Raw genomic sequence first — 25,368 nt, 5'->3', positions numbered from 1 at the left:
CCCTACCATCACCCTTGATAAGAATTTTAATTTTAAAATTTTAAGAATTTTAAAAATTCTAAAAGAATTTTAAAATCAATTTCTTTGCTATGACTGCAAAAATTGGGATCTAAGAGCTTAAGATAAAAGAGAAATTTGTTTCTTGTTTCTTTTTTCTTTTGGATGCATTGTGATTTTCAATCTGAGTAACAGCTAAGAGATGCAAAGGAAATACCAAATCATGGTATTGAACTAGGGGTTTTGAATTTGTAATCTGCAGACCTGGAACAGCCCACGGCTTTATACTAAAGCACCCTTATCATCAGCAGCCATAAGCTTGCCAAGTGAGACTTGGTAATCCCAGTGGAAAGTTGGATGAAACCATAACATCCATATATGAGGAAATAAGAGACATAATGGTGTGGATAATTTGTAACTTTTACTAGTGGAGAATGTGCACTTATATGAAGAGATGCATCACTTATTTTTTTCTTATGCTTCCCTTCCTGGAATTAAAACGGAACAAAACATAGCACCCATCTTTACCTCCTTAATGATGGTGTCTTGAGTAGAATCATAATGATGGGAAAAAGGGTTAACATACTATTTCTTGAACTACAGGGAATAAAATGTTTATTTTGTAAAAAATAATACAACTTCCTAAAATCATGGGGTTTTTTATTGTGTTAATATGGAATGAGCTTTCCTTCTAGTACTTCGCATCCCTGTAAAAATAGAGAAAACTCAAGACAATAAGACAAAATCATAAAAATTAGAGAATACTATTATGTACTGCACATTTTTAACTTCATAAACAGCCCTAACTTGTCTTTCTATCTTGAATTTGTTAATACAACAAAGGGTGTACTAACAAATTCAAGTTCTTACTATAGAAAGGTATTATATTACAAAGGTCTTTGTAACTCTTAACTTTTATCACCTGCTCATTGGGAGTGAAAACTAAAATGTAAAAAACCCACACTGGACAAGATGATCTGATTTTGAGCCAAATGTAAAGAAAAAGAGTATAATTAAAGGTCTAATTCAAAGTAAAATTTCAGAGCATTGTATTTTCATTCACTGAATTTCTGGAATTACAAATAGAATGTATTTTTTAAAGTCTGCTGAGGAAACTTAATGACTAGCAGGTGCTTAATTATCCTTTAATAATTTATAAGAATGTATTTTTCCTCTTTCTTATGTTGTTGCACCTCATGAATATCAAATAAACTACTATGGTTACACCACTGTGAACTTGGAATGAGATTAGAATTGAGTTCAGAGTGACAGCAGTTACTAGGGAAAAAATCAACTGAAGAGTAAACAATTCTAGGCTGCACCAGCAGAAACATTATTGAATTTTAAAAATCACTCAGGAAATTTTCTTTTTCTTTTTTAAGTGATGAATACATACATTGGAAAATTAGGGGTTTTAATTTGCTTCTGTTTTCTCTCTTAATTTTGACATTTCTGCTATACAAAAGTAAACAGTGCAACTTTTCCCAAGGCTGCAAAACCCAACAGAACTCCAACTGTATTGTAGAGAAGTTAGATAAGGCCTGTAAAAAATATCCCAAATGTTGTCACTTCAATTCCATTTGGATTTAATCAAGAAAAGCTGAATTAGTTCATTCAATAAAGGGTAATAACATTTTCATGATTCCTGCCGAGTTCTACTTGGTTTGCACACATGTATTACATCCAATGAGACTGTGATTGTAATTAAGATCAGAGATTGTAGGCTTGAAATGCACAGAAGGATTTAATTCCATGTATAGATGGATACTTCACATCCATCAGAACCTTAAGGGTTGTCATACCTCATATCTCCCCTTAAAAGAATACATATGAACTTCTCTAAGAGCATCCTTTTCAAACTGTATCAGATCTGAACTCCACAGGCAGGAATTCTCTCCTCTCTCTGTCCAGCACACAGCATCCATTTGGCTTCAGTCTAGATGAGGATCTTTAGGCACTATCATGCTGTAAATTATTTAATGAAGTTACAAGCATATGTCTCTTCTTTGAATGCTGTTGCTAAGCCTCCGATGGCTACGATCTTAATTACACTGATACCACACTGCTACCATCTCTGCTGACATTCTTCAAAAGGCTTAGAGTACAACCTAAAATGGTTGAGATCCTCTCATGCTGCACCTAACTGCTCTCAACTCTGATTAAATTCTTTGGGAGGCAAGAAAATTCAGTATATCTTGCAGATTTTTGTCTGATGCTGCAACACAAGTTCTAATGACTAGTAGCAATGACTGTTTAAATGAAGACTACATGAAAAATGAATCATTATACCTCATGTGGACTACATGCTGATCCAACATTCACTTGAAGAACTATCAACTGTACAAGAAGAGATTCTACTAAAATTATAGGGATAATAATAGAGAACAGAAGGAGCCTGTGCCTCAGGCATGAAAAAATTTAGTAACACAGTAATTTTTCTTTTTATGAATGACTTCAGAATAATATTTGTTATAAAGAGTAACTTCAAATTTTTGCATTATCAACAGTATTTTTTAGAAACTAAAACGGTAAATCAAAGTTTAGCTTGCAAAGTCTGTGTATTAAAGAAGCAAAGTGGTGACCAGGAAAAAAAAAAATAATGGGCTTTATTGATTTTTATGCATGTAAAATTAATTCTTAGCTGGAGGAGTGAAATCTCCAAGATAAACAAGTTAATTCCTGCAATTTAAAAAGTCTACCATGGGAATGTTTTAAAAATATGCTTTAATTATTATTAAATCTTAAAACATTTTAAAAATATTGGTTTAAACCCTTGAATCATCTCGTATTCTGTAGTTGCTGCGAAGTGAGAAAAGCTTCTATATTGATCGTAAACAAATGGAAAATAGGGATATCACTGTATTTTTGGTGGGAATTATGTTTTCATATCTTGTATAAGCATATATTTACTATTACATCCTTATTTACAGCTTCTTAATTAAAAAAAATAAAGCTGTGTGAATTTTAATTCACACAAAAATATCAGTGTATGAACATGAGTGAATAGAACCTACCAGGAGACATCATGGATTGTTCTTGGAATTGTTTCAAAGCATCCTTCAATCTCTCTGTATCCTGTAGCAATACAAGGGATTTCAGCTGATGGAGATGAGTCACATCTGAGGAAGAGATGGTGCGAAGTTCAAGACATTGTAAGAGCTCTTGGACAGTTGTTGAATTTACAGCAGCATCTCTGCATTGTGAATTCTCTGCAAAAACAGTTAGAAAACTATGTTAAAATATTCAGTGAACTCAGAGAATTTTCCTAATTACAATTTTTTTTCCTAAGACAGCATCCTCCTTTTTAGTACAAGTTACAACCAAATATCAGGTACTAAAGAGTAGCTTGTTAAACATTTTTTGTTAAATATTAAAACAATGGTAAAGCAAAAACTACAAAAATCAGTAAGTGAAAAGGACAATAGGATTCATAATGATAGGAATACAAGAAGAATCAAATTTTCAAAGTTAGTAGAGAAAGAAGGTGTGAAGAAGAAACTGTACTGTGGCCAAAGCACTGTGTTTTTGCTTCCTACACACTATATATGATGAACTGCACAGACATTTGCAGAAGGGAGCAACTCTGTGGAACAACTGCAAAGCACTTCTGGAGGCAAACAACTACTTTGGTATTCCATCTTTATTTTTTTATTTAAGAAGCAACTATTGCAGCATGCTAGACCACAGAGAAGGACACACATTGTTGTAATGGGTTGACCTTTGCTGGATGCCAGGTGCCCATCAAGATGCTCCATCACCTCCCTTCCCAGTGGGACAGTATAGCAATGCTGTGATGGCCCCGACGAGGGGAGAGAATGATGCATCTGACTCCATGGATATCAGGAGGTTAATTAATTACTTTATTATCCAAAACTGAATCTGCCAAGCACTCAACCCTGCACACAACTGCTCACATTGCACTGAATCCTGTGACTGTCACCCGACAGTCCCGACAAACACACTCTTGGCCCTGATAGGCCAAGGAAACAAAACAGCATGACTTTGGGTAAACAATCTCCATGTTGCATTCTACTTTTGCACAATCACAGGCACAGCAAATGATAAGAATTGTTTTCCTTTCTCTGAGGTTCAGAGAAAATGTGAATCCCAGAAATATTCTTGGGAAGAATTGTTCCTTGCTTTTCTCTGTGAAGAGAAATGTTGCTACAGGACAGGGCAGAGAAAATGAGATGAAAATCAGCTCATAGGTTGAGATAAGGCAGTTTGCTAAAAAACCCAAAACCACGAAAAACCCAACCAAAACTAGCAGATGTTTGCAGACACATAATTAAAGAGGAAGAAGGGGTTATTCTCTATTTTTCACCAGCAAGTGATATTCAGCCACTTCCTGGGAAGCATGGCTTCAGCCCATGTAGTGGCTGCTCTGGAAGGCCAACACTGTAAAAGAACAAAGGCCCCTGTTCTTCCTCCCTCCCTTAGCTTTTATATCTGAGCTGATGTCATCTGGTATGGAATATCCCTTTGGCTAATTTGGGTCAGCTGGCCTGGTTGCATCCCCTCCCAGGATCTTGCCCATTCCCAGCCCCTTGATGGAGGGGAATGTTGGAGAGATGGCACTGGTAAGATGCCAGCACTGCCCAGCAGTAACCAAAACTCTGGTGTGTTTCAACGCCTTTCCAAAGCACTGTGAGGGCTGCTGTGCACAATGCACTCCAGCTCAGCCACACCCAATACAATTGTTTATTCAGTACTAAATCATAAACTCACTCTTTCATCCCAGCAATGTGTTGTTTTTTTTACCAGCAAGACACCTGAGAAGTACAGAATTTTCCCCATTCAGATTTTTAACATATGTACTAGAAGTATAATCCAATGTGACCGTTTGAAAATGCACCTAAAAGCAATGGCTTCCAATTTTGTCTAAAAAAAATAGGAGTGTTAAAGTCATTCAACTAGAAAAGGCAAACAGCATAATGTCAGATCTATATATAAACTGGGATTTGCCTAACAAGAAAGTTAGTCACTCTGATTTATAGACGTCATATCTCATCTGCAGATGAAATTCCTTTCTACTAAGAATTCCCCTCTGTGGATTCCAAGGTCCTCGCTGGCTCAACACTCCAATCTGCTGGTTTGAAACTAGCCCGTCAGTCTGTCAAAAACTACCAAAATCTGAACTTGACTTGCAGGAAAACTGGCAGTTCAACAACATTCTTTCTTAAAAATCAACATGCAACACAGCTGGGGACAACTCATCAGGTTTCCGTTCTGGGTCATGTATTAACAGCAGAACTTGAAGAATTTGCAATCTTGCTTGGTCACTGTGGAGTTCCACTACAGCAAATGCAAGTAGCTTAGCTTGCATTTACTTAGCCATATGGTGAAGTAGTAAAATTCTTAATTTTGGTGATGGAAATACCTTAGCCAGAAAGTAGGATAGATTTCAAATGCTAGGATTAGTATGAAGACCTGATGCAGCAGGAAAATTTAACATTAAGCAAAGAAAATTCTGTGTATAAATCTTGAAAAAGTTAACATGAAATCCCTGATGTCATCTTAACAAGGTTTTTACAGTCATTCTGTAACCAAAAGATGAATTTTATGGTACTAGAAGCTGATAGCTCTGCCTCAAGATGGACCAATACAGGTAGGTAAGCTATTTTATATTCTCCATTCAGCTCCACAGTGACCAATGAACATTGGATAGGCAGGCCACTAGGGACAAATCTATGCAATTCTTTTAAAAGTACTAGGGAATGTGCATTGAGCATCAGTTCCCATTCAATTTGTTCACAAGCATTTTATGCTAATATACTTTCCTAGTGCCAATAGTATCTTCCCTGTTCCTGTACATGCTGTCTGTCTAGATTTCCTTATAGAATTCAAATAGATCTCCTGAGACACAGAGCATTCAGAAAACTAGATTGGTTCAGAGATACTAAGCATGAAAGTAGTTTAGGTAGCAATTGCCCTTATTTGAAGTTCTCTGAAAGCAAGTAATCCTTCTGGATGTTTGCTTGCAGAGGGGAAAAAGAATTTTAACCACTTGTCCCAAGTGCATTTGAATGTTTAGGAGAAGAGCAAGGAACATCATGTATATTTTTAAAGACAGAGGACCACAGGTTTTTTCTATTGATCTGAATTCTTGCATATTCATGTGCAGACCAGAAAGTGGGACAAATACTAGGTACTCATGTGCCTTACTTCTTCTCACATGCCTCTCTTCAAGAGAGACACTTTAGTAGATTTGTCCCATTTTACAGCACTAATAAATGCATATCCATTTTCCCCTGTGTGGTAATACTCATAAAAAGAAAGGAGAAAGAGTGGTACATACTGTCAGTAAAATAAATTTGTTGTGTTGCCTGCAGGAAGTCCAGAATGCTATCTGCCTTTTCACCTATGTCTTTTAAGCCTGCTGCTTCTTCTTTGTTGCTTTTGTCAGGCTGATATGTAAAATCCACGCTGGTAATTTTTGTTACTAAGCCAGCTGCTCTCTTTTTTTCTTTCTGTCGCTTCTTTTTCATTTTCCTCTTCTTGTTTTTGCTTATTTTGGGACCGTCTGTTTGCTGCAGCTGTAAATTATCTTGAACAACAGTCTCTTGCATTCCCAAATCTGTTTGTTCTCCATGGAAATTACTAGAGATTTGTGAACTGCTCTTTTGTTTCTTCCTTTGAATGCGCTTTCTCTTGGTTTGCCCTTGATATTCCTCTTCTGCGGATTCAAAAGAGACATGAGAGCTGTAAATAAGAAGATCTGTAATAAGCATTTTAGAACGGCATACAATGAAATATGACACCCTTCAAATTCTGAGATACCTGAGTGGCTCTAACCTTACTTTTATGCTTACAATGTCTTTCAGTACTACAATGTCAAAGTCAACTTTTCTGAATGCATTAAAAAGACATGCTTTTTTCCCTTCTGCTTTTAATAAAGACTGTATTCTCCTTCATGCTACATACTTTACATCCCATTTACTTTCTTAAGGCAGATAATACAGCTCTATACAGAGTGAGGTCAAAAGAATGCCCAGAGCAAAAAACCAGTATGGGCAGACTGGGTGACATGACATGAGAGAGCTTCCCAAAGAGTCCCACACCACCAGCTGGTAGACTTGACCAAGAACACAAGAAGAATGTACATAATTTACAATGAAAGATGATAGTGTTTATATTGATGATATCCATTCATGACAGTGCTGTGCTGTGCTCTAAAAACACCAGACATACGTTTCTGACTCATCTCTTTTCTCCTCCTTAAACATTCTCCTCCTTTGGGATATCTTACTGCTAGCTCAGTTTTGGACATCATCTTTATAGGAAAAGCATGCAAGGCAACAGCGACCTTGGCAAGTAATCTCTAATTTCTTCAATAGCCTGCCTTGGTTCTGTTGTTCCCTTGCTACATTATAATTTCCTCACTACCTAATTCTTCAAAGCCTCAGATGTCACAGGAAATAAGTTCCTCTTGCTCTTCAAGACAGCTTTTGGCTTCTTTACTCAGATCTTAACCCTATATACAAAGCCCAGGTTTTAAAGTAATCTCTGACCCTGAACTGATTTTTCCTCCCACACACTCACTTCTGACAATTAGCCCCTCTAGCACTAGCCAAGGAAGATTTGGCCAGAAGCAAAAAACTATCCTGCCTCTGAGCACACTGCTGCTGAAGTCCATATTCATGTCTATAATAATTGCTAACTAACTAACTGGACTTCCCTCATTCATGATCTAACAAAATCCCCACACATTTAAACAACATGGATTGCAGAATTCCAGTTTTCTTTTATGTACTGAGTTTGCATGCCAAGATTTTGGTCACAGGGCCTACAGTGATGACTGCAGTGAAGAATTGCTAGAAGCTTCTCCTATGTCCAGCAGAGCCAATGTCAGCCAGCTCCAAGATGGACCTGCTGCTGGCCAAGGCTGAGTCATCAGTGATGGCAGTAATGCCTCTGGGGTAACACATAGTTAAAGAAGGGGAAAAAGTTATTGTGCAGATGCAATTACAACTAGAGAAGAGGAGAGTGAGAATATGTGAGTCAAACAACTCTGCAGACACCAAGGTCAGTGGAGAAGGATGCTCCAGATGCCAGAGCAGATTCCCCTGCAGTCTGTGGTGAAGATCACGGTGAAGCAGCTGTGCCCCTGCAGCCCATGGAGGTTCATGGTGGAGCAGAGATCCTCTCGTTGAGGACCCTCACTTGAGCAAGTGCAAGCCTGAGGGAGGCTGTGACCTCACTGGAAGCCACGCTGGAGCAGGCTCCTGGCAGGATCTGTGGTCCTGTGGTGATAGGAGCCCACACTGGAGCAGGTTTGCTGGCAGGACTTGTGACCCCACAGAGGACCCAAACCATGCCTGAAGGACTGCATGCTGTGGGAAAGGACTAATGCTGGAGCAGTTCATGAAGAGCTGCAGTCCATGGGAAGAACTCATGCTGGAGGAGTGTCCCCCATGGGCTGGACCCCATGCCAGAGAAGGAGAAGGACTCCTTTCCCTGAGGAGATGAAAAGCCTGAAACCCGCATTCCCCATCTCCCTGTGCTGCTGGTGGGGAGGAGGTAGAGAACTGGGAATAAAGTTAAGCCTGGGAAGACTGGGGGGAGAACAGAAAGGTGCTTTTAAGATTAGATTTTACTTTTTCCTATCCTGCTCTAATTTTTATTGGTAATAAATTCAATTAGTTTCCCCAAGCTGAGTCTGTTTTGCCCATGACAGTAATCACTGAGTGATCTCTCCCTGCCCTTATCTTGTGAACCTTTAGTAATATCTTCTATCTCCTGTCCAGCTGAGGACAGTAACAGAATGGCATTGGTGGGTGCATGGCATTCAGCCAAGATGAAAACACCATATTCTGAAGTTTTGCTCTAGAAAGTTAAGACATTAATCCTTCCCTCAACCCCTACCTGCATGCTTCTAAATTCCTTACAATGCCCTAAGACTAGTACTGTTATTTATCTGGATTTAAACCATTCTCTTAGGGTCAAAGCAACCTTGCTTGGCTAAGGCTGGTGTGATACAGGAGAGACCTCTGAAGCCTAATGCTTGTTTCAGAACGATATGCATAATCTCCTGAAGTGTCTCAGACATTCTCAGCATGTTTGGCTTTCTCATCACTCCTCCCCCTAACCAGTCTTTGTCGCTATTTTCTCCATGGTTGGAGGCCCTCTCTTTAATTTCTGTTTCTTTTTCTGTCTTGAACTCTGTCATCTCTGAGCCACTTTCTCTTTAAATATCACTTCAGACTTTTAGTTCTTTAGCTGTCAGATGACTCATTGCAAAGCAGTTTTCCATACTTTCAATGAAGAAGGCTGCATAAAAATAAATTTGCTGTATTGTAATTGAACACCACAGCACATTAAAGACATGCCAAACATCACCCTGGACCCACAGTGTGGAATGTTTCGCACCCATGGTATTTGAGCTAAATATCTTTATATGTGATTTGGACATATGGGATGTGGGAAAAATAACGTCTGTGTCATCCTGAAGGCATAAAATATCAGAACTAAGGCAGATATGAATGGTGAAAGATGCTATAAACAAAACATCATGTTTCATCTTAAGATCTAATTTGGATTTTCATGGAAGTATTTCATTTAAAATAGGTGAATTTCACTGCAAATATATATATATATACATTGATTTTGCAAAATTTCTCAGCCCTCTGTTGACCCGAACAGCACTGTTTGCTAATAACACTACTTTAATCTATGTTCTCAGCAAAGTGGCCTAACTTGTTCTCTAAGCACCTGAGACCCCCAAATCTCAGTGAAACCACAGCATGGTGTGTAGCCAAGCACCCTTCCTTAGTTTGAGATCACTTGGAAAAAAACAAGGCAGAAGCCAGGGTGGGGCTTAAGATAGCCAATGTTTTGAGTCAAATCCAGAAGTTTCCTTATGCTAAGTAGCTCAGGACAGCAGAAGGTCTGAAGAGACTACAGTGAAGCTGTCAAAAGGCAGAATGAATATAGTCTTCTCATGTGTAGGTATTAAGATAAATGCCTGGCTGAAAGGAAGCCAGAACTATGCTGACTTTCCTCCAACACAGGAGACAAATACAAGACTCTGCCTAGTTCTCTTGAGGAGCTAGAATGGCAGTCCTTTAGCAGTTTTGGTTATTCTTTGCCCTGTATTCTAGTATCTGTGTAGTATCTACTGTTCCATGTGTGGGAGTTACCAGTGATTCAACATCAGGAACAAATACAATTAGATGCTTATGAATGCAAAGCAATGCACACAAAAGGGATTAATTTGAGCAGCTCGCTGCTGGGGTAAAGTGAGCTGTTATCAGCTCAGGAAAAACAAAAGCCATACCTGTACATCAGCATGGAAAGCTCAATGAAAACATTTGCTCAGTTGGTATCAGTGATCACAACAGCTAATACCTTGTTTGCATACATAAGAAAAGAGATGGAAAATAACAGGAAAAATATTCCAAAGCTATTATATAAACCTATTGTACTGTTCAAGCTGTGTTTCTTAGCATAATTCCAGAACAGTAAGGTTTTGGCAGGCAAAAGGAGGACTCTCACAGAAGTTAGCAGAGAAAGAAACTCCAAGAAGATTTGTATGATTTAACTTGAAAGAGTAAAATAATAGACTTAATTTCTGCCTCCTCATGTGAAAACAAGGTGACAACTGAGCTGTTTCACAAGCTAATAGAAGAAAGTAAAACCTTTTTTTTTTCCCACTAATGGTACAGTTTGCTGTAGATTTCCCATGCACGTGGCATGCAGAGGAGCCAAGAAAACTGCTTGTTCATATAGCCAGCAAGGCTACCTGATTACAACAGCCATGCTAAAATATAAATGAAAGCTATACAAGAAACATACACCATAAAGTTTATGTCACAGCCCACACAATGACCTTAACAAATGACATATTCAGTGGGATTCGCCTCCCACAGCTTTAGCTGCCTGAAAATACTTAGTGCATACTTAGACCTGTGCTCCCTTTGATAACCCAAAAGACACTTCTTCAGAAAGCAGTTTATCCCATCCTAAACCAGCAGGGATGGAAATGCAATCTGTAGGACATCATCTCTCTCCCCTCTTCCATTAACCACAAAGGAAATCGAGATGATGAGCTCTGACTAGACGCTTGCAACACTGGAGAAGAATCAGTCTCTTTTACAGGAAATATTGGTACACAGGAAGGTGTTTCTTAACATGAGTCTGCTCATCAGATGATTTTTACTAATTAACAAAATCCACTGTTTTATAAAAAGCCCCAAACAAGACCCAACTTTTGAACTTATCTCTACATTTCAAGCCAGTATGGGAGGCCTGATAAAATTCCAATAGATACAAATTTGGTTCTAATAATTTTTCCCACTGACAGAAAAGATTTGTTATGTCAAAGCTAAGCAATTCTAAAAAAAATGCAGGGAATATACACTATGAAAGCAATCTCAGCATGTTGAGTGAGTACTTAAGCAACAACGATAGGAATAGCTTTTGAACCACACTAACTCTAGCCACAACTATAGCTACAGCTTGCTCTAATTCCACAAGAGCTGATGATTTTTCTCCTGTTCCATATTGGTCTGTCACCTCTCTTACTCCTAAGACCTATCTCTGCTCCACAAGTTGCTTAATTGATCACATAATCCAATTATCCAGGAGCAATTGACTCTAACCTGTTTAGTCTGCACTTGGTGCTCCTTCAGACTGAGCAGAGTGTCTTCCAGATGGAATGCCTATATACATTTTCCAGTAACAATTTCATAGGCATTTCTGTCAGCCTTAGTAAGAACCCCTTCCTCAAGAACTGTTCAGAGTTCTTTTTTTTGGCATAGATTTCTTTTTGGACGCAGTTTACCACGCAGGTGCACAGTCACACTACCCTGACTGACAGTATGATATGGAAGTAGGGATGAGCAGCCTCAGAATGTAAGTTAGCACTAAAAGAAAAAGTAATTTTCTAACAGCCTATCTTATCTTGTCTGAAAGATTTAAATGTTTTCTCCACTCAAACTCATGCTTCTATAACAGAACAGAAGTACAAATACATAAAAAAGTAGACTTTAAATGAAATAAGAGGACTCTGTTTATACATACAGCTTACTGAACTGTGATAATGAAAAGTCAGCGCAGCCAGTTTCTATCTTCAAAGAAAAACAGAAAACAATGAAAAATATTGAAAAAATATTGATAGGAAGACACCCAATAAGCTAACTTTTATTGAGTTCTATTATATTAGGAAGTTACTCTGTATTCATCATCAGAGCAGCACAATGAGATTAAATACAAAGCTTAACACAAGCTAAGAGCAACAGCTGACTTCCTCCTGACCAGACTAACCATCAGCATGAACACACTGCTGGCAACTCCATGATGGAAAATATAAGCTTCCTCGAGTTTATCTTTACTATTTCAGTTCCTTCAGACAATGACAGATGGAAACATTGTGAGACAGCATCCTATAAGACAGTGAAAAATGGGAGGCTGATTATTTAGTTGTCTGCAAGTCTAAGGGATATGAAGTTCCACAATATGCAAAATAAAGTTTGGCTATGAGAATAAGCTAGGACTTTTGAATGCTATGGGTATTTTAAAATCAGGTCCCTGAATATTATAAGAACAAACTTTTAGAACAAGGCAAAGAAAAAGCGAGAAAAAATTGTAAAGCATGCTGAGGAAAACACAGTCAAAGAATATCCACTCAGCTTTAGGAATCTATATAATGTGCTCATCATTACTCAAGTAAGGCAGCTGGCTCTCCTGCTCAAGTCCCACAGTTGGCTGTGTGGATGCTGCTCATGGTAATTCATGGTAATTCTATAATTCTGTTGAGTTTTGGTTTTTTGGCTTTGGGTTGGTTTCTTTTTTCAGATGAAACAGGACGTATGCCCTTCTGATTTTTCATCCAGTTTAAGCTCTTTACTTCTCCTTGACACTGGATGAATCTTCCATGGTGTACCATGCAGTCAAAGCAGAGGAGTTAATTTTGGTTTAGGATATTGTAAGGCAAAAACAGAATGTTATTTTTAGTGCCAATTAAGATATTTGTAGCTGCAATTTGACCAAGGGTGAAAAGCTGTGCCTGGTGAATGCAATAAAATGGAATGGCTCATTAGAATATCAGCAATACTGGAAAGATCTCAGGGACACAAAATGATGTTACTATTTTTTCACTCTTTTTGGGGAAACTGCTTCAAATAATTTGAAATCAGAGAAAGAAAACCCATTTAAAAATTTTAGAACTTCTATTAATGTGCAACACTTGTTGTAGAAAACTGCAAAAGACTGGAAGCTGTTTAGGATAGGGACTGTCTTCTATTTTTTCATTCATACTATGTTTGTCCGTTGACAAATCAAGAATTCACATAAAACTGGCAAATGTTGCATAAGTGCTGCCTACCACAAAGGAGTATTACCTCCTGGATTTTAAGCAAATCCTATTAATGCTAATGACAATAATCAGCTAAAGGCAGATACCACTTTCTGTGTAAGTCTTCAATCATAAATAACCTGACTGTATATACAGATAAATTTCTCTTATTCATAAGTTAAATCAAATTCCTGCCATAGGACAAACCGTACTTGGTCACATCAAACAACTACCTACTTCTGTATCCTGTACCAAACACTATATACACTGCATTCAAGAAAATATGAACTCTGGACTTACACAGAGGTACAATAATGGCTGTTCTTTTGCACTTTTTACCCTAATAATTGCCATAATTTTGCTTTTTGATTGCTGCTGAGTGCTAAAATGTTGTTTTCATGGTTATTCATTGTGTTGTTATATGTTACTCCTGCTTGGTAACAGTCCGTTCTGAGCTCACCATTTTGCAGGTGAATTTTGACTGGTTATTTTTTCTGAAGTACATCACTTGACAACTGTCTAAGATGTGTTTCATCTGTCATTTTTGACAAATCACTCAATCTGGGATTACACTGCACCCAACTCTAGCCTTTGGTGCAGTCGATATCCATGTAGCCATCAGGAAACCTTCCGATATCAATTCATTCTTCTTACCTGACCATCTATTGAACACAAGCCTCTGTTTTGAGAACTGCTGCATTCTCTTCATCTACTTATCTATTCTGAGGCTTCATCTTTCATGTTATGTCTATGTGCCACCTTTGGAGAGGGCCTTTATCAAAAGCTTGGTGGAAACTCAAGGAAACCACATCATCTGTAGCATGATCCTTATCCATATATTTCCTATGTCTTCAAAATGTTTGCATACTTCCTCCTCACAAACCTTCTGTTTATCTGTCCCATTCAGATCACAGGTTATCAAGCATCCACAAATATTATTTTGCATCATAATTTGTGCTGAACTGACTAAAAAACCAACAGGATAACAGGCTTGCAGTTCCCTGGATGATTTAAGAACTGTGTTAAAAAACTAGCTTCACACTATCTAACCTCAAAGTCTCTGACCACAAGGCAATTTGAAAAGCATGTAGCTGCGCATCATTGTCAGTAATATGGGCAATTTTTTCCCTTAAATTCTTTTAGAAAGTTTAGGTGAATAAAATTTGATACCTGTGATTTTATTTTATAAATTTGTTTTGTTGCACGACCATTAAATAACTTCAATTTCACATATCCTTTCAGAAAAGCCAAGAAGAAGTGCTGCATCATGGGATTCTCCATAGTATTTTTTCCACAGCTAACATCAATGCAAAAGATTTATTTAACTTCTCTGAAACAGGCTCATTCTACACCAAGATCACTGGTTCAAAACAGTGGCAGACACATTGCTCCTGGTGCCTCAAAACTAAGACCTATTTAGTTTTAATTCTATATAGCATTTGCTCAAACACTCCTTCGCCTGTTTCACCACATTCTTACATTTAAATATGTTTAATACATCATCTGGGTGTGAATTCAGTTTTTAAAAAGACACCTACTACTTTCTAACAACTTCCTTTACTCTGTTGTCTGGCTCTGCTGTCTTTCTCTTGCTTTTTCTCAAGCCTGTCATGACAGGTGGTGGGCGCTGGCCTTGAATATCACATATGGTGTCCTTAAGTAGCTTCCATACCACCTGGTACAACTTCCTTCTCTTAGCTGACCTTTTTAGGGTTCCTTTTAGTAAGTATCTTTATTTTTGTGTAGTCTTTCTTCATGAATTGTTGTGGATTGCTGCTTGTTTCCTGTTGTTTTTCCAGCATGCTGAACCCAATGGTTGCTGTTGTGATGTGCCTCTTGTGAACCAAAGTCTACACAGGATAAAGTCAAGGGTAAAGTCATTTCCTCTCACAGCTCCACTAACCAATGTCTTGGTTATTTTATTTACTGTGTCTAAAATCTGAAACTTTTCACAAGATCCTGATGAGACACTAAGGGAGAAACTGAAGATCCCATTATTGTGCTCTCTGCTATTGTGCTCCCACTATTGTGCTTCTCTGATCTTTCAGCAGTGAGCGTTCCCAATCCCAGCTGGATACATGATGAAATAGGGTCTAACCTTGCTTTGCTTTTTGGTATGTACACTCAGTCCACACACACACTGACCTAAGGCATCCAGGAGATATATGAAACTATTTTAATGCAAAATTAATTTTAGCAGTAATGTTTTGGGCCTTCTGTCACTTGATAGAGAAAGCTATACTTGACGAAGCTCCCAATATTTCTTAGATAGAAGTATTTTTCCTGATACAAATTCTGTACCATTCATTGACAGAATTTTTAAACAAAAGCAAATATTTTGATCTTTTAGTGATCCTTTTCAAACTCTCTATCTTCAGTCATTTTGGGATTTTGGGGTGATGTGCAAACAATCAGACTCAGTCACTGTTATTTAGAGGCATATACAGCACTTCCCAAATGGGCTCAGTTGTGGTCCCCAAAACCACCAAGAATTATGTTGACTCAGTGAGGAAAATAGAGTAAAATCACAAAGCTGAGCATACTCACATACAAGAAAAAAGAGAGATTCAATGACAACCAGTAACTGCTTTGAAGGCTAGTAAATCAGAAATGCTCAGCCACAAAGACTAATTGCTACTAAATAGAGAAATCCTCTTAGTCTTTGGCTAAATAAGATTACATCTCTGTATTAGAACAGATATCACCACTATGAATGGGAGGGGGAGATTTGTAACATTTATATTAAAAAAACTGGAAACATTTTAAACACCTGATGTCACATTTCTATTTTAAATATTTGTTCTTTCTTTTAATTTTCAGAGCAAAAACACATGTTCAGAGTTTTCTTCAAAGCCTTTTTTCCCAGAGATGGTTTTCAACCAATGGTTAATTTAAATATCCAAAGCTCTCCCTTTGCTCAGAATAACACCAGAAATTATAAGAAACATTGCAATTTTAAAATCCTGTGCAGCATTTAAAATGTTCTTTCCAAATATACCAGTTAAAACAGCACAAAATGTTTAGATGTTATTAAGAGTATAGGAACATAGACTGGAAAATGGGAAATACTGGAAAAACAGCTTATCTACTGGAAAACAGAAATGTAGTTTTCTCCTGTGATAGAAGAACATCTAAGAGCAGATGTAAACTAAAGTACAATCTTTAGCACAGAAGAGCTACATAAAAGTACACAGACACTGACCCAGCAAAATGAAGATACTCAGCAGCAACCCCCCAACTTATGTCAGTTATCACCTCAATATTTCAGTTTACACCTCAATTCTATTTTTTGCAATATTTTCTAGTATTTCTTAACTTTTTACAAAGCACCTAATAAACAATTATATTTAACCCTGTACATGAAAGAGCTGCCACAACTGCAATTTATTACATGGTTCTTCCAGTAAACCCTATTTCAAAACACTCTGGAAAAGTAAAGTCTGAAAGAATGCAAAACTTCCACATGTTTTATTTTTAACTATTTCCCTCATCATTTATCTTTGGATCCTAAACTAGATTTGAATTAAATTTACTTACACAGTTTCCAAGCAGCTTTGTAAAAACAGGGATGTTTTAGGACAAGGATTAAGTTTACTTTAATTAATCACATTCTAAATTAATTGTACATTGAAGCAGTAAGTAATAGTGATCTATGTTGAACTAATCATACATATAAACATGCAGGCAGGTATGCTGGAAAAAGGAGTGACACCAGAGGGAAAAAATCCAGAACAGCTGTAATTTGGTAATCTGTCAGTCTGTAATAGATGTGAACCTGGTGCCACAGTTCTCCCTGAAATGCAGGTTTGCTCTTGACTCCATGTCACGAACAAACCTGCTTCAACTCTTTTTTCCATACTGAATATTGTAAACCAACTTTTTAATAGGACAGCTAGGTTTTATTGGAACAGACACTAAAACAGCTGATTTCAGGGGGTGGAGAAAACTCAAAATAAGGAAAGTTGAAACAAAACTATACATACATAACCTTATCTCCACCTTGCCCACTGCATCCTTGTAAATCAATCCTCTTTTCTTAGGCTTGTTCTCAGTTCAGCACACCAGATACCAGAGCTGCAGAACAGTCTGCAGAGTGCTCTCTGGGTCTCTAGGGAATGTCCCTCTGAAATCTGGGTTCCCACTGTTCTCAGCAGACTTCTGGTCTCTGCTGTACAGAGGGTTTATTCCTTGGCCATCATTCCTCTACACTGTGTGTTGCTCACATTCTATGAAGTTATTCTTTCTCAGTGGGTCTCTCCTCATCTCCTAAAGGCTCCATCCTGATTTCTGTACTAAGCAGCTACAGATTTTCAAAGACTAAAATATATATAACATAAACATCTGATTATTCATAATAATACATTTTTTTAAAAACCCACAAAACCCAGATGATGAAAGCACCCATTACAAAAATAAATGTTTGCAAGGTGATTGAAATAATTTTGTCACATATTGTCAACAAGAGATCACATAGTATGCATATTCTACTTTCTTAGATATTGAATCCATTGTACACCATCTTTACATTATTAAACCACCTATTTCTGGGCACAGTAGAATGTTACCAGGATAATATGGATCACTCTCTATCACTTTAGGATTTCTTGCACTGCTTCCCAAAAGTAAAAAATAAAACTTTAAATGGCAACCGGAGCACAACAACTTGTCTATTCAGCTTAGTAAAGTGTCAAGTTATTTTTAGTTCTCTTTTAAGTTGTTGAAAAAAAAGAGTTGCTCTGCAGCTCATTGAAGAATAGTATCATCCCTTGAAAATAAGAGAGACATTGTTACTCTTCTTCAGTTATCTGACATGATCTGTGAAATAACTGTGATATGATAAAGGAAAATGCGTTCATCTGCCTCCACTTGACTTGTATTTCATACAAATTTTAAAATCTGTCATCTGCTTGCAGAACACAGTTTTTTCCATCACAGACTGTACCCCCAATCCAGATTAGTGTGACGTGAATGCTTTTCATCTTTACTTGGTACACTGCCTACCACCTCTACAAAATTGGTTTAATTTTTCTTTCCAACATCATAGAACGTTAGGCATCAATAGCTGTCAATCACAGACTACCCATAATATGCTATGGATAGGCATATATTCCTTGTCTTTGATGTACTTAGATGTTCATTACTTGCTTTCATCAGCTGGCTGATATGTACTACTATTAATTCAGTTGTGATGCAAGTAAATGTCCTTGTTAGTGTAAAATGCCACTCCTTTGGGGTAGGAATAAAAAGGTTCTCCCAAAGAGAGCTTACCCTGCCAGAAGCATCTAACTTTAACCATATATGTTGACTTTTAGGGAGGATGTTCTTCCTGAATGAAATACCAAGCAGCAGGTAAGAAATGCTTGAGAAGAGGAATAAATCTGGGTCTGGGAAGTCCCTCCCTGGCTAAATGATATCACAGAATCACAGAATCCCCTGACTTGGAAGGGATCCACAAGGATCATCAAGTCCAACTCTTAAGTGACTGCCATATTTCACTTTTCCCCAAAACAGCTACTACATCACAGAAAATTTTCTGACACTAGGGGAATATTACCTTTTTATATTCAGAGCCTGATTATATGCATCACACATAATTTTATTCAAACAACAAAATGTAAAATAATTTCTTCATTTTACTTGTACAGGACAAGTAAGAGACTTCTTGTAGGATTCAAGCACAACTGTGCCCCCAGTATTGGAAGTCAGATAGATAAAGATTCTGGATTTAGATGCAAGAAACATGGGCCCAAGAATAATTTTTCAATTTCCTTAAGCAGTTACAGTTTCCCTAAGTTTAATTAATTACCAAACACAAGGTGAAAAAAAAAATCTCATTGTAAATGCAAATGTTCTGCTGGAGTCACAGACTATAGCTTCATTTGGCCTTTTCCACCTTGAGAACACACACATTTTTACAGCTGAATAGACAATGCAGGCTAGTTAAGCAGGTAACAAATTTAAAGAGTTCTGTTTGCTTCTGTAAGAAATATATATATTACATGATTGCTACTGTTCCTATCTGTGGAAAGTATCCAACAGCTTTTACACTATACTACTATTTCTCTCATGGCTGTATCACATGCTATAGATCCAGCACAAGTTATTGCATATGTATCAACCTGAGTATCTTCTGTGCAGTACAGGTCACCAAAACTGCCTCCTTGAAAAGTAATATTTATGTTTTATAAAGACTCCTGGATGGCTATTTACTGTATGAAAAAGTGTTTTTCTAAAATCAAAACCCAACCAAACCACATTTACCAAAACAAATCCACTATGTTCTATACAAATCCTAAAAATCAAGAGGTTTATGCCCAGCTCAGCTGTTTTGATTTTTTCCAAAGGATATGCAAAATGAATGATGAAAAAGTGAAACATTTTCTTATATACCAGTGAAAAGCAAAAAGAAAGCAGGACAGATCTGATCCAAATCCACTTATTTAAACCAAAAAGAAAGTCCAAGAAGTCTGTAGTAAGGTTACAAACTACCTGTACATCTTATTAGCTAATTCAAGATTCTTAAGGTTTCACTGGAATGCTGGGTTTGAAATCACAAGGAATGGTTGTTCAGTTCCACTCCTGATCCCTTCATAAAAGTAATCTTTCATCAAGTGGGACAAGAGGCCACACAGTACAGGTTTCTGTCTTCTCAAAAACTTGGGATTTTGACTTTTGTAGCCAGTGTGTTTACAGGACATTTTTCATTCTGGAATACTAAAGAGCTCACAGAAATCCTGCAGCAGGTGAAATGATCAATAAATCTCAGGAATGGCTTTAGGCTCTCTGAAGAGAAGGGCCAGAGCACTGACCTAGGAGAGCAGGACTGGCAATGGGGCCCCTCTGGATGGAGACAGCAGATGCCTGGCTCTGTGGTGGTGTTGGTCACTTCTCTGGTTGGGCAGCATGAAGGGAGACTACAGCTGGTATTTTATTACTCACTCACCCCCCACAAGGAGATACATGCTAATTAGGACTTCACACAAGATTCACTTCTGCCATTAAATTACACTGTAGCTGGCAGAGAGAACTTCCACTGTACTAACAAGTATGGTGACACAAAAAGTTGGCAGAAGATCACCAGAGAATAGGCTGCAAACAGCTCAAAATAATTCAGGGTTTCCACGTGGCTTTTAAGTTAAGCACTTCACTGCAAGCAAGTTAAAGTGTACAAAATTACTGCCATTAAAAGAAAAGGTATAAAAAGGGGGGGAATATAAAAACCTTGTAAATACATTTGAACTAACAGATATATAATCACAATGGAATTTTATACTGCTTGTAACATAACTGCTAGAGGCACTTCAATTTAATAGAATTTATATATTACTATAAGAATGTATTTAATAGAAGAAAAATGCCAGAGAGCAAAAAGGAAAAGCATTGTAGGTCACTAGAGAACACATTCAAATAATTTAATCATTATACTTTTACTTAGATGTTTTTCTGCATATGTACAAGTTCTTTTGCCAGAAGAACATGTAAAACTATCTCTAATGCTTTTGCTGAGGTTGTCTATGAAAGTACATATGGCTTTATACTAAACAAAGTGTGAAGATTATTTCAAATGCTAACATTTCTGATTATTAGTGAATGCTGTACACCATTATTCTAGATATATGTCAAAGAAAATACTACAATGGATTTTTTCTTTGAGATTACTGATTTATACATCTAAATTTCATGCAATCAGTAAACTAATTTACAACTGGAAATTAGAAACACATAAATAACATATGAAATAAGGAAACAGTGCATATTGTATTTGATAAACTTTCATTTTTCCTTGATATATTCTTCTTCCCTTTCAGAGGGAAAAAAAGAATCTCCATCCAAAGCTGTGCAATCTTTAGCACTAAAGGCTCCACCCATCAATACATATTCAAGAATATAAATTAAATATTATTTGATTAAACATGCAAAGCCCAAGAGACAGTTATTAATGGAGTGTATTGGGTTTGCATGGCCAGGTTTTGGTAGTGGAGGGGCTACAGGGGTGGCTTCTGGGAGCAGCTGCCAGAAGCTTCTCCATGTCCAGCAGAGCCAATGCCAGAGAGCTCCAGGATGGATGTGCTGGACCAATCAGAAATGGTGGTAACACCTCTGTGATAACATAGTTAAGGAGAATTTAAAAAAAGTCATAGTCACAGTTGTAATTGCAGCCAGAGATAGTGGGGTGAGAACATGAGAGGAACAGCCCTGCAGACAGCAGGCTCAGTGCAGAAGAAGGGGCAGGAGGTGCTCCAGGCACCAGGGCTGAGATTCCCCTGCAGCCCCTGGTGCAGCCCATGGTGAGGCAGCTGTGCCCCTGCAGCCCATGGGGATCCACAGGGATGCAGAGATCCACCCACAGCCCATGGAGGAGACCCACACTGGAGCAGGGGGTGCCTGAGAGGAGCCTGTGACCCTGTGGGAGGCCCGTGCTGGAGCAGGGTCCTGGCAGGGACCTGCAGGGCTGTGGAGAGAGGAGCCCACTCTGGAGCAACATGTCCTTGAAGGATTGCACCCCATACTAGAGAACTGGTACCCATGGGATGGACTCATATTGGAGAAGTTAGTGGAGAACTATCTTCTGTAGGGGGAACCCCATGCTGGAACAGGGGAAGGACTCTTCATCCTGAGCAGCAGGAGATACAGTCATGAACTGACCCTAACCCCCATTACCCATGTCCCTGTTCCCCTCCAGAGAGGAGGTAGAGTTGAGAAGGTGGGAGAGGTGGGGGTGGGAAGGTGTTTTAAGGTCTGTTTTTACTTCCCATTGTCCGGCTCTGATTTTTTTTAATAAAAAACTCAAATAATATCCTTAGATTTTGAGGATGTTTGCCTGTGACAGTATTTGATGAGTGATCTCTCCTGGAACTTATCTCAAACTATGAACTCTTTTTTGTATTATCTCTCCCCTGTCCAGGCACAGAGGGGAGTGAAAGAGAGACTTTGGTGGGTGTCTGGAATCCAGCTGGGGTCAACCTACTACATGGAGGTAAATGCATCGTTTTCATTAGCAAGTGCTACAAAGGAGAAGGATACCCAGAAAGTCTGGCATTTTTCCTCAGGAGGAGAAAAACTAGCAAAAAAGGACAAAATTAAATATATATCCTGAGATGGAAGAATTCTATCACTGGTTTATTACTTAAAGTCTTCCCACTCATCCTAAGGCTATGTATTTTTATTTCATAAGGAGCTGTAACAAATTAGTGTTTCTCTCCTCTACAGTGTTCATCTATATACTATACAAAGTACTGAACAAAGAATCAATCACCTCTTTTCTCTGGCAGATGAACAAGAAGGATAGACATTATCTTCTTTTCAGTAAAAATGCCACAGTTCAGCTAAGGTATTTAACTGCTGTGTAAAAGCTACCATAATATTCACTCCCCTTTCTGGGTTCACATAAGAAGAGACAGGCTCTCCAAACAGAAAGTTTGATCCTAGACAGACTTTATTATCATCACTTACTGTAATATCGTTAGGTGCCTCACTCTTCTAGTTATTCAAGAAGTTCAGTAGAGTATTCTCATATGCTTCAGTGAAGAGGTGGAAAAAAAAATCAGATCCATGCACAAATGTGCTGTACTGCAGCAGTTCAGAGTATGAAGTATTAGAAACCTGCAGAGCAGCCCTGGAGCCTGCAGAAGTTGCTGCCTCTCTGTGCTCATTTATCAGCACTGGCTCAATATCAATCACATTACTATATGCAGGGTTTTGGTCATGTCTTTATATGCTTGGGCTTCCACAGCAGAATCTTTACTATTTTATATACCTTGTGATATGACAAGTGCCTAGATCTGAGCTTTCAATAAAGTCCAATTCTCTGAGGAATGACTCTTAATAAAGGTGCACATTTAATTCTGCTATCTTGTCTAAATGGAGAACTGATCTAAATTTGTCAGTTACAAACTAAGGTTTTTAGTATACTGAATGAAGGGTGGAAAAGAATATCTGCCATACTTGAACACTGAGTTCTCCTTAAGATGTCTTCACTGAATTTGCAGCTTCCTCTGGAAAGCTAGCTGAGTAAATAGATATACAGTTCCTGTATTTGTTAATAGCCACTTTCCATAAAGTTTTACAGCAAAATGTATTTTTTATCAATTCAATGTTGCATGCCTTTGTAATTTTTGGAAATTTATCTTACATGCTATTTTATAATGGGAATAACAAAGCATTCTATAAGTGAGAAAACATGTAGTAGACAGTATTAGCTTTTAACTTCTCATCTTCAGACAGTGAGTGACCAAAAAATAGAATAGAACTATTTGTCCAGACTGACAAAAGATGTGCCCATTTCTAAGTACTCAAGAAATGCTGATATACTACTCAAACAGAGTGCATACCTAAATGTAAAAAGACTGGAATGGTTGATGAACACACTGCATACTTAAGCCATCCAGGTAAGTACTTAAGCTGAATTTAAGACAGAAGCATGAAAGGAATTAAGCTCGTTGTGCATGAAAGATGCATCTTTTTTATCAAATGTATGTTTGGCTCTCCTTAAGGTGTGCCAACCATTACAGGTCCATTATATTTCAGATTTTTGCATCTAGCTAACCTACTATTCAAGCTACCAAAACAAATGTTTTATCTAGTATTATATCTGGCATTGTGATAGTGCAATGGCTATTTACTGGTGAAAAGAAAATTAACAAAATAAATTCAATTTTCTGTGCAAGGATGCTGATATCCAGTTCAGCGTTATATACTGGACCTGTTCCAAAACCACCACCAACATCTGATGAGAGTAATGTACTAAAAATTATTTGAATGGCAGAATTCCTTTCTAGCAGTCAGAACTTTACGTCATGTGGTATTTTTCATCCTGTTCTACACACCTTAAAGTTGGACTTACCAGAAAATTAGCTTATGTTGCATTTTCTCCGAGTTCCTAACATTTATGAATTCAGCTTTTAAATATTCTTTTTTAAAAAAAGCAACTTAAGAAACCTTTTATTTGTGTTCAATTAGATTGGTAAAAAAGTGGTATCATCATCCCAACAAAGCAAAAATAGTTGCATAAAACTGTTTCTGCATTCTCTCCTACTCTCACCACAGCAAGATGTGGAGAGAGTTTGTCAGGTGTGATATAACTAAGTCCTTTCCAAGTATCATCCATGCACCCAGAAACAAAGAGCTTTGAGAAAGTAAGGTCACCCAGTTCTTATGGAATAGTACAGAAACAGGCAGAACACAAAACCACCTGTTATTAGACCAGCTACACCAAGACCAGTTCAAGGCTATTGTTTAAAGTATCTGCATCAAGAAGTGTCAGATGCTGGCAGTGTCCCACAGGTCAGTGAAGGCCTGCTCCCCCCTACACCCCTACAGAGCTGAGCGCTCAGCACACTGCAAACCAGCAGACCCAGTCATGTCAGTACAGCTGTGCTGGGTATAGCAGCCCAGAGGATGAGCACACACAGATTTCAGGTGAGGAGTCTGTGAGATACAGCACCATCAGCTGGATAGAGCCGGAGGTGCAGCATTCTATATGTGAGAAGACATGCAGTAGACAGTATTATTGGAAAACAATATTGACACAATAAATTCAATTTTGTGATTAGCTGTGCAAAGAAGCTCATATGCAGTCCAGTGTTACACTCACATGGTGGACCTGTTCCAAAACCATCACCAATATCTGCTGAGAGTAATGTACTAAAAAAGATTTGAATGTGTGGAAGGGATTTGCTTTCTGTCAGGAGAGATTGCCTGTTGGCCCTAATGCTTCCTCCACAGCTGGCACGGCCCATACAGCTGGGAAATGGAACTATTGGTACAGAGATGCAGCAGCTTCGTTTAATCATAAGCTGCTCAAAGCAACTGGGGATCCTTGGAATGCACTTCAGATTGCCTGCACTGCATTTTGGCTAGATTATGGCAATAGATCTGCGTACACTGGTATTTCTGTTTTTTGCTACAGCAATATCCATTTTCTTCAGCCCTACACAGATGGCTGGAAAGAGGGTGAGTGAGGCTGATGCATGGCATGGGCAACACACAGCCTGTAATACCGAACAATCCTGAGCCTGCAGTGAAGGCAGGGGCTTCCTTTCTCTCCAACCGTTTACAATACAGAAACTCTGGTGGAG

At 38.1% G+C, this 25,368-nt stretch overlaps 1 protein-coding gene across 2 annotated transcripts in view; it reads right to left on the bottom strand.

Moving 5' to 3' along the window:
* Positions 1-25,368, bottom strand: part of ERICH1 (glutamate rich 1) — a 66,779-nt gene that overhangs the window by 2,143 nt on the left and 39,268 nt on the right. For both annotated transcript variants that reach the window (XM_054629989.2, XM_077175011.1), the window contains 2 exons: positions 6,296-6,673; positions 3,012-3,206 (listed from right to left, as the gene is read on the bottom strand). In XM_054629989.2, the coding sequence (XP_054485964.2) occupies positions 3,012-3,206; positions 6,296-6,673 (573 nt within the window). The remainder of the gene's footprint in view (positions 1-3,011; positions 3,207-6,295; positions 6,674-25,368) is intronic.

This window comes from Agelaius phoeniceus, chromosome 3 (assembly GCF_051311805.1).
Source record: "Agelaius phoeniceus isolate bAgePho1 chromosome 3, bAgePho1.hap1, whole genome shotgun sequence".
Classification (NCBI taxonomy): Eukaryota; Metazoa; Chordata; class Aves; order Passeriformes; family Icteridae; genus Agelaius; species Agelaius phoeniceus.
The sequence above is the reverse complement of the archived record's forward strand: the minus strand, read 5'-3'. Positions and strand labels throughout refer to the sequence as shown.